Source organism: Mus pahari, chromosome 10 (assembly GCF_900095145.1).
Source record: "Mus pahari chromosome 10, PAHARI_EIJ_v1.1, whole genome shotgun sequence".
NCBI lineage: Eukaryota > Metazoa > Chordata > Mammalia > Rodentia > Muridae > Mus > Mus pahari.
Window position 1 is genome coordinate 3,746,983 of NC_034599.1, and position 10,813 is coordinate 3,757,795.

The following is a 10,813-nucleotide window of genomic DNA, read 5'->3' on the forward strand; positions in this document are numbered from 1 at the left end:
GAAATCACTCCTGGGAGGCACACCCTTTCATGGTTAGTCAACCACAGTCAAAATCATAACTCTGATCAACAAGAACCATCAGCAGGATGTGCTACCAACAACAAAGGAATGATGCAAATGAATATGAGGCATCTCAGAACAAGTCGCCTCAGCACCTCGGGCAGTTAGCAATCTGTCGTCCTGCTAACAAGTCCTATGGGCTAACAACCCAGGAACAAAGTAAAAAGGCACTTACTGCCCACATGAAGTTCACATAAAAACCAACACCTTGTTTGTTTTCCATAGGGAACGTAACCACAGGATGAAATTACATACTTGCTCAAGTCTAGCTGACGTTGTTTCAGTCTGTCAGCCTCTTTGCCTCTCCGAATTTTAGGTTGGCATATCCTCTGTGTAGTGCCTACACCAAGCCACAAGCTGACTTAGCTGACCTAGTGCATACATCCCTCACCCAAGCTGTGGCTCAAAGGCCTCAGAGCCTCCCAGTTTACCAAGAGGAGGACAGAGGTAGGAGGAATATTTTCATTTAATAGTTAATTAACTGATTTCCATTTGACAAGTCTTTATGGAGCCAGTCTATGCTGATAGCGATTATTCTGAAACAGAGAGTAGGTGAGCCCCAAGCTTCCTCCCTCTGTACATTTCCTCCTCTGTGTTGACTGCTTTCTCTGAGAACTCTTACCCCAAGGCCGGAAATACCTCTTACCGAAGGACTCCAGCAATGGAGTCTCTGCCATTATAGCTTCCTAGACAGCAATCCTTACAGTTAGTCACTTTGCAATCTCTTTCCATTAAACTATTTACTCCTTGCCTGCATGTATGCAAGCCTAAGACATGTTTTTTAAAATTACACTGCTTTCAAAACATCCAAACATTTTACAAACATTAATTACCCAGCCAGTTCCTTTTCCTCTTTGTAAACACAGAAGCCACATCCTTGAAATTAAGCATTCTTTCAAGTTTACTAGGTTGAGAGATTCACTGATGTAAGCTATCCTCTCTTCATCTTATGAATCTTCTTGTAGTCACTCAGATTAAAAATAGCACCCATGTGAGTCATGCTTAGTGATCTAAACACCGACTCCCTATAAAAGAGTGGCCACTAAAGGGAAGATATGGAAGCCAGGTGCTAGAGAAGGATCGGTTCTTAAAGTAAAGGCTGTCTGTATGGAGCCACTAGTCATTCTGGCACTGCTGATCCTACCGGTCTGCTCAGCGTATCCTCTGCATGCGGCAGTGACACAAGGCCACCCAAGCATGGATCTTGCTCAGGTAATCAGTCAGTGGCGGGGACCCACTTCAGCCAAAGTGGAGGCACAACCGTACCCTTTGGTCCTCCAACAGCAGAAGTTGAGTTAATTAGAAGTTGTGTTGGAAAATATCAAAGTGTAAGAGGTAGAAACTCCATCTTCACCGGAAACTGAAAAGACAAGAAAGGAATCGCAGTTACTTGGGGTAAAGAACAAGGACAGCAGCATACGCGGGGAGACTAGGAAATGGATGAGATCACTCCTGTGCTGGAATTATGCTACTTAAAATACTTTAGGAGGGAGGGCATGATAATATTTATCTCCTACAACTTCAAAAAGCAAATCATACTCTAATTTTTCATTTGTGAAAAAATGAATTTATCCAGCAAGACTAAACATTGACAGGTTTGTGTTAATAGTGGAAATAGAAAACGTAGATGCATCATTTAATGTGCTCATACACTTGTGCTGACTTCCTTACTTTGGTAGCAAATTAAATTGCAATTAAATAATAAAATGAGGCATTTTAGCAGGAAAAAAAATCAAATGAAGCACTATATCTACTTGTGTTTCACTAAACTGGGAATAATTAAAATGGATCTTGAGATTTGTGTGCTTAAATTTCATAGCAACCTCTTTAAAACTATGCTTATTGCTCCACTAGCGATACCTAGAAAAATACTACAACTTTAGAAAAAATGAGAAACAATTTTTCAAAAGAAAGGACAGTAGTCCCGTTGTCAAAAAACTTCAAGAAATGCAGAAGTTCCTCGGATTGGAGATGACAGGGAAGCTGGACTCCAACACCATGGAGCTGATGCTCAAGCCCAGGTGTGGCGTTCCTGATGCTGGTGCCTTCAGTACCTTTCCAGGTTCTCCAAGATGGAGGAAAACCCACATCACCTACAGGTAATGGCTCCAGAGTTTTCACACAGCATTAAAAAGGTGCCAGGAGCATCACAGAAGCAAAGATTACCTTCTTTGATTTCTCTTATCCAGGATTGTGAATTATACACCGGATTTGCCAAGAGAGAGTGTGGATTCTGCCATTGAGAAAGCTTTGAAGGTCTGGGAGGAGGTGACCCCACTCACTTTCTCCAGGATCTCTGAAGGAGAGGCTGACATAATGATCTCCTTTGCAGTTGGAGGTAATGCAGTTGTATAGTCACTCATCTGGTGTTTGGGCTGTTCAGGCTACTCAAACAAAATATCTCACATTGGGAGATCTGTAAACAATACGAAGGTATCATTCAGACTTCCTGAATCTGAGAAATATAAAATAAAGGGGTGGGAAAACTCAGTCTGGTGTGTTCTTAAGTAGCACCTGTGTTACCTCCTATGGCCAAAGCAGCCAAGAAGTGCCTCCAACTTCTTTCTCCTGGACACTAATGGACACTAAGCATCCATGAAGTCTCACACCCGTATCGTATTCTAAAGGTGATGGCTGCCTAGCATTCCCATCAGACTGAAGATTACATCTAGATTTCAAGAGAACAAATTGACAAGCCACACAGCCCCTGTGCTCTCTTCCTGAAAAGGGGTTGGAGGAAGTTCTAACCCTTACTTTTCTGTACATTTGCTTACCATCAGAACACGGAGACTTTTACCCTTTTGATGGTCCAGGAGAGAGTCTGGCTCATGCTTACCCACCTGGCCCTGGATTTTATGGAGATGTTCACTTTGATGATGATGAGAAATGGACACTTGGACCCTCAGGTAGGATGAAGTCAGATATGAGTTGTCCAAGAATAACATGATTGTCTAGAGCAAGTCTCAAATGGAATATTCTGCTAGCTGCACCTTCTGATTCGCTGTGTAGCAACCTGAAGCCCTATTCATAATCTAACCATTAGTAATGAACCATGTAAGCTGATTCATTCTTTCTTTGCCCCCAAGTGCAATATGGTGAATACCATTCAACTTTTTTCCACAATTCAGGTTCTTGTGCAGGGTTTGAGTGTAACCTCTTCACCAATGTGTACCACTGTTAACTGCTATTCACCAATGTTCACAACTATTCACCACTGTTTACCAATCCTATAATAGAGGAGTAGTTCAATGAATGTCATTGAGTACATTGAGACCTTGCTTGTTGCCCTGGACTCTCAGAGAAGCAAACATTAACTAAAGTTAGTCTTTCTAACGGGGCAGGCCTGCAGCATGTGCCATGTGATCTTGTTTGAACAACATTTCTTCTCTTTAATTGAATGAACCCCTGTTTGATACTCAGCACCAGCAGAACCCTTTAGAATGAGAAGCAACTCTGAGTCCAGTTGTGTTCATGGCAGAAACCAGTAATGGATGTCTCTGTTCATACTGAGGTGCATGGTCTTCCTATGGCACTAAGGGGTGTTTTTATTTCTCTAAAATTTCGTTTTTGGCAGTTTCATAAATGCATGTGATGCACTGTGAATTTATTTGTTCCATTAACCTCTCTTAGGAAGATTTTTATATCAATCAAGTGCTGATGATGGTGATGAAAATCCCCTCTGAAGCTTTGTTACTTCAGAGGTTGAAGAATACATAAGCAGTTTGGGATTGATTTAAACTGAGGTTAAAACCAGTTTTAAAACTACATCTTAACAGTAGTTTCTGGTTTCTAGACAATACAGATTGTTATTTCTTGGCATGTGACTCATTTTGATCCAGCCAAAGAAATATTTTTGCAAGCAGGACTTAACACTGTGGATACAGGAAGAGCTATCTTAACAAAGATGACAAGTAGAGAGCAGTTAGTGAAACACTGACTTCAAATCAACTATGAACATGTGACTAGTAGGCAGAATGCCCGCCAGTGAGCCCACAAAGAAGGAAAAGGCAATGTGTGATCCCAAGGATGCCCTGTGTGGTTGGCATGAGCAATGTATTTGTTTGTGGAATAGTAACTGTTACACTCTGAATATTTGTGGTTTCTCAAACAGGGACCAACTTATTCCTGGTTGCAGCCCATGAACTTGGCCACTCCCTGGGTCTCTTTCATTCAGACAACAAAGAATCTCTGATGTATCCAGTCTACAGGTTCTCCACAAGCCCAGCCCACTTCCACCTTTCTCAAGATGATATAGAGGGCATTCAGTCCCTGTATGGTAAGCAAGAAGAAAAAGAGGCCTAGGGTGGTTTTTGTTTGCTTGCTTGCTTGCTTAGTCAGTGTTCTTTAAGAAAATCTTCAGAAAAGCTTTGTTTTTATTACATTGTGCTTGTGTGTGTGTGTGTGTGTGTGTGTATGAGAGAGAGAGAGAGAGAGAGAGAGAGAGAGAGAGAGAGAGAAGTATGTCTGTGCATACATGCTATGACATACATGTATACATGTGCAGGTCAACCTGTGAAAGTGTGTTACCTCCTTTCGCCATGTGTGTCTTACGTGGTGATGACATGAGACATCCCAAGTCATCAGGCCTGCAGCAGGTCCCCTTACCACCAGCTGAGCCTCCTCCCTGACCCCTGGATTAAATGTCTACATACTGTTTCATCTCAAAACACCATGAAGAAGTTTAAATACTTTGTAAATTGTTATATGTATTCCTGACCTAATAACATTTGCTTCTCCTAAACTACTCCCTTCAGGAGCCAGTCCCTCCTCTGATGCCACAGTGGTTCCTGTGTTGTCTGTCTCTCCAAGACCTGAGACCCCAGAAAAATGTGATCCTGCTTTGTCCTTTGATGCAGTCAGCACGCTGAGAGGGGAATTCCTATTCTTTAAAGACAGGTTAGACAAAAATATTTTCCTAGCTACTCTTTTGGTAGTCAATGCTCAGAAAGAAAAATAAACTTGAGATCATAGATAATGAATATATATAATAAATATAATATAATAAATATTTCTGGTGTGTTTTAAAATCATTCAGCTCTTATTTATAGTGTATTTTTAAAGCTCCCCTTAGCATTGTCCAGAACATTTTTTAGACTTCCAGAGCCCTGCCTATGTATACCTCCTGTCACCAAGTTTTTTGTCCCTTCTTCCAAGGTGCTCACATTTAAAAAGATACACAACATTTTAAAAATATTAGTGGATTCTTAAAATATATAATATTTTACATAATTTTGAATGGAATCTTACTGCAGCAAGGTGACTGTTCCTGTCACCCCAGGCTGTATCCGTTGCCTGGAATCACATATGGGACAATCCAGTGCACACTGCTGCAAACAGGTGCTTCAGCATTGGGCAGATGACAGTGTTCCTCCATGCTTAGTATTTTTTAAAGAGAAATACTATTGTGGTTTTTGTATGTTAGATACTTCTGGCGCAGATCCCATTGGAATCCCGAGCCTGAATTTCATTTGATATCAGCATTTTGGCCTTCTCTTCCTTCGGACTTAGATGCCGCCTATGAGGCTCACAACAAGGACAGTGTTCTGATTTTTAAAGGTAAAAGCTATACAAATGTTTAATTTGCTAAAAGAAAGCTTATTGCAATGTCTTTGCACTAGGAAATCTCTCCATTGTTTTAAATTTGAGATGTTTTATTAGAAGGAGAACAGTTTGGAACTGGTGAACGAGCATTTTAAACAAATCAGACGAAGATGAATCTTATGAGGGAAGTGTTAGAAGTGTAGACCAAGAGGTTATTATAAGAAATGACAGCCGGGTGTGGTGGCGCACGCCTTTAATCCCAGCACTTGGGAGGCAGAGGCAGGCAGATTTCTGAGTCTGAGGCCAGCCTGGTCTACAAAGTGAGTTCCGGGACAGCCAGGGCTACATAGAGAAACCCTGTCTTGAAAAAAAAAAAAAAAAGAAGAAGAAGAAAGAAATGACAACAGTTGGTTACAATAATCCATAGAGAATAAGTAAATGATATAAATACAGAGTAAATAAATAAAAGTGAATTTAAAAAGATAGTGAATCTGTTCATCTGTTTGTTCATTTGCCATTTACTCATTCAGAAAGTATTATTTCTGAGGCAAGGTCTAACTATGTAGCCCTGGCTGGTCTCAGACTCACTGTGTAGGCCAGGCTGGCCTCAAACTCCCAGAAATTCACCTGCCTCTGACTCCCCAGTGCCAGGATTAAAGGTCTTTGCCACCACACTCAGCCAGGATCAATTGTTTTAAATTCCTGTGATGACCTAAGCATAGGTTAGCAGTTATGAAAAACCAAGACCTTAGCTTTCATCTTTATCACAACAATTCACTATTCACATTTCTAAAACCAATTAGCCTCACTTGAACAAAATTTCTTGTGTGTGGTTGTTCAACAGGAAGTCAGTTCTGGGCAGTCCGAGGAAATGAGGTCCAAGCAGGTTACCCGAAGGAGATCTACACTCTCGGTTTTCCTCCCACCGTGAAGAACATTGATGCAGCTGTTTTTGAAAAGGAGAAGAAGAAGACGTACTTCTTTGTAGGGGACAAATACTGGAGGTGAGCTACATTAGGAAAAACTGCATAGAGCACAGTTACAGAAGTTAGTTTTCTCTATTTAATGATACTTGCATACCCTCTAATGTTTCCAAACCTCAAATTTTCTGATTAAGCAAAAGACAATATGGAGGTTCAACTTGACAATGCAAAGGATGTTACTGTTGTGCATCACTGGCCATGAGGAACGGTGGACCAGAGGGCCACAGGCACATTTCCTTCTCACTCCATTGCCCCTCATCATGAGGCTGCTGTGCAAAGCTGTGTGCAACAGACTGGAGGCTCTAACAAGCCCTCCTTAGTGCAGTACAAACCAAAAGTCTATTTCTAGCCAAGTGTTGTAACTCAGCTTTCATCTTCTATTTATATAGATTCTATACATTATGACAGGTAGATCCATGGAGACTGTGTGTCCAGGCTTAGAAAACTGACCTTAGGTACATATATAGAATCTCTATAGACTTTAGTATGATGTCCTTGTTTCAAGAGAACATCCATTATTCTATGAGAGATACTTGTAAATCCAGGAAGTTTGAATGTTACCATACCCCTCCCCCCCCCACACACACACAAAAAATATTTAGCTTTGTGCAATTTGAAAAGTTGCCATAGGACCCCACCTAGGACTGTACACACCACATCACACTGTGTATGATGGGACTTATCACAGTGTGGATCTGAATTTTTTTTTCTCTTGCTGTAGATTTGATGAGACAAGACATGTTATGGATAAAGGCTTCCCAAGACGGATAACAGATGACTTTCCAGGAATTGAGCCACAAGTTGATGCTGTGTTACACGAATTTGGTAAGAGTGACTTCATGTTGTCAATAGCAAGGGTATTTTGGGTATTTTATGGTATCACATTTAAGTATATGCTGGGCTGTTTGAAATATTCTTAGACTCCTATATGAAAGTGTTACAAAAAATGTGTGCCCACAAAATTTTAATATTCCCTAAAACTTATCAAAGTACACATAAAATTGATTGATCAAAACTCGATGAGGTTATTAATGTCAATAATGAAGTGAGAAATTGGAAAGCTTTCAAATCATTTGCCTTGTGTCTTTTTTACTCAAAGCCTGAAAATGTTAACTTTGTAACTGGTGCAAATTTTGTCTAAGGTTTTGTTTTTGTTTTTTTGTTTTTTTTTTTTCAACAATTTTCAAGACTCTGTTCTATAACACTAAGATATTCTCAAAGTGAAGCCACTGTCTTTCTGATCATTTTGTCAGTATGAAATACAGTCAACTGTCCTGGCTGGTGGCTGGTAGCATTCTCTACCATGTCTTCTTGCCTTTTCCATCGACTGTGTCTGGGCTCCTGTTACAGTCTGAAATTATTAACTTTCTTCACTAGGAAATAGATAATAGGTTCCTTTCATATACTTAATTGACAAAATTTGATTGCTGATAATGATTTATGGGAAAACATTCACTCCCTCTGAGGTCATACCTGGGGGATCTGCTAGACTTCAGATATGATACTTAGGACACCACTGACATTGTTATTAAAGGAACTTTCTCCTAATATACACGAAAAGGAAATAAACTGTGAATAAGCTTCATCATTGTCTCTTCTCTTGGGTCAATCGCCTCCCACACTGTGATCTAAGAGCTACTTGCTTGAAGGGAGGTTGGAAAGAAGTGAGGAAACCACGCAACATTAAAATCCCTTGGATTCTGCTTAGAAATAGTGTATTATGGTGTTTTAGCACAGCCTTCAAAAGCAGAAAAATGAAGTGAAATCCTCACTCTGCCTTTTAGTAGGATTATTGCCATAGGGAAATGTTTAAACTTTCATAATTTTCAGTTTGTCCTCATTCACTTTGGGCAAACATTTTGAGTAAGAAACAGTCAATGGGCTAAACCATGCAAATCATGCAGTTCCGTGTCAGGCAGAGACACCTGGTACACACCCTCCTGCCTCGGCCCACGTCCGTTCTTAGTCATATCAGAAATTTGAGTTAAGAAAGTGTCATCATCTTTCTCATCTGTGTCTACAGGGTTTTTTTATTTCTTCCGAGGATCATCGCAGTTCGAGTTTGACCCCAATGCCAGGACGGTGACACACACACTGAAGAGCAACAGCTGGCTGCTGTGCTGATCATCATGACAAGACATATACAACCCTGTAAAATGAGTCTCATGATTTCTCACCTAATTTATTATATGTCAGAATGATTAGTTGCTCCTGCATGTTCGGTGGCTCTGGATGAGCACAGCAGATGTCTTTCGTAATGAGTCACAGAGCAGCATCACCTGAGCACAGAAGTGAAAACTTCTGACTGCAGTAGGTGAGAGGGCACATCCCCTTGGGTATTTCACTATTTAATAAAGAACTTTATTTTTTGAACCATTCCTTGCTTCCTAGAGTAATTCTGGCTCAGAACATTAATGACACTGTGTACAGAACATCTGAACGGTGATCTGCTAGTAGGTGTAATGGAGTCATATTCTCTATGAGTGGGGCTGGACTGCTGTCACAGACCCTCTCCAATCCTCTATACCAACAAAGTCGTTACTTTTTCTCATAGATATTGTGTTCTTTGTGTATCTAAAGAAGAATGAGATACATCAGTAGTTGTCCTATAAGACTGGGGTAGGAGCCTTCTAGAATACTGAAACCAGTAAACTGAGGATATGAGCTGGTCCACTTCATCACTTTATATGCAGGAAAACAAAATTAATTTGGGGTTTTAGCCATCTCTTCATTTCTTTGTTGGTATTTCTGTCTGTCATAGAGACTGGATTTCTCATAACTTCATTCCTTCATCAAAACTTCTCATTATTCTGCTGTACCCAGAGGTTCCTGTGTCAGATGGGTTTGCTTGCATATTCCAGTTGTATGGCAGCTTTGTCACCACTAAGATGTATTATAGCCCATTGCAGGAAGTATTTAGACCTAGCCCCTGTGCCAGGTGATCTCACTTGCTTGGTCTCTTGGCCTACCAACTCACCAGCCCTGCTAGGCCGCATGGCTCCCACCAGGCCATCTCTCGGGCTCCCGAGTTCCTCTCGCTTTCATGCAATACCCCCACGCACCCCTGGTTAGCCATCTCAATACCTAATTACCTGGTAGAATCAAGACTCTTAATGCTTAATTAGTCAATCAGATTTATGTGTCAATAATAACACAATTTACAAGATGTCAATACAATAATTTCAGAGCCAAATGATAATGATAAGCTTTAACTAACCTTTTGATAACACCATGTCAGCCTCCATTCTGCTTCTCCCTCTCCTCCTCAGACCTCTCTCTCTCTGTCTCCTCAATTCCTTTCTCTGCTTCCCTTCTCTTGTCCAATCACAAATCCCCACTGCCTTAATGAGATGGGACAGGGAAAATCCTGCAACATTTCACCCTTTCTGTTTAATTTTTTAAAAAGGCTTTCACTCAAAATGTAAATTGAGAAAAACTATTACCATTTTGTAAATTATATAGTATAAGATAGACCTAACACCCAGTCCAACATTTTTGCCAATAAAATTGAACAGTGTCCTCTATCCTAACTTAAAAGACTATAGTTCTGCACCTGGCTATGTCTTGGCTTTAGATTGAATGCCATCTGAAAAACATCCTCTCAAATCTGTTCCTCGCAAAGTAAAAAGCCTGGGTTGGCTAGGGGACTATGTAGTTTTTCAAGCCCATCAGAAATCCAAGAATAACTGATATTAACTGAAAATATATAGGAAGCCTAACACAGCTTCCAAAACTTAGCCAGTTTTAGAGATCGCTGATCACCTGGACAGTTCCTTACTTCAACAGCTTGGAGCATTGGTCTTCAGCCTCCTGGCCCATGAACATCTGTCAGACGTTAGAGAAACAGGATATTAAGGACTAGCCTACTCTGTCTCGGCAGAATCAAGCTGTCCTAACTTATAATCCTGTCATCTAACTCACTCCCCTCCCCCCACTGCTGCCAATCCCTCTCAGCAATTGCAAATTTCTGCTGTTAGCTAGGGGCACACTCTCCCAAACCCACACTTCTCCATGGTTACCTTTCCATGAAGTTCAGTTGAATGGCCTTGAAATGGCAAACACCAGATAATCTTAGTTTAGAATCAACAGATAACACAATTGCTGGGCAAAGAATCTATCATCATAACTCATTAACTATTATTATCTATGTTAGAAATCTTTCAGTGGCAGATCCGGTGGATTTTGCCACCTGAACTATCAGTCCCCAGCCTACATCTGGTCTGCCTTGC

At 40.7% G+C, this 10,813-nt stretch overlaps 1 protein-coding gene across 1 annotated transcript; it reads left to right on the forward strand.

The window, feature by feature from the left end:
• The first annotated feature begins 1,121 nt into the window (after positions 1–1,121).
• Mmp10 (matrix metallopeptidase 10) lies at positions 1,122–8,953 on the forward strand. Its single transcript, XM_021207409.1, has 10 exons — positions 1,122–1,272; positions 1,915–2,159; positions 2,250–2,398; positions 2,841–2,966; positions 4,172–4,336; positions 4,815–4,956; positions 5,483–5,616; positions 6,446–6,605; positions 7,306–7,409; positions 8,608–8,953. Exons 1-10 carry the CDS (start codon positions 1,168–1,170, stop codon positions 8,706–8,708), a joined length of 1,431 nt encoding a protein of 476 aa, XP_021063068.1. The 5' UTR covers positions 1,122–1,167; the 3' UTR covers positions 8,709–8,953.
• Positions 8,954–10,813: the final 1,860 nt, after the last annotated feature.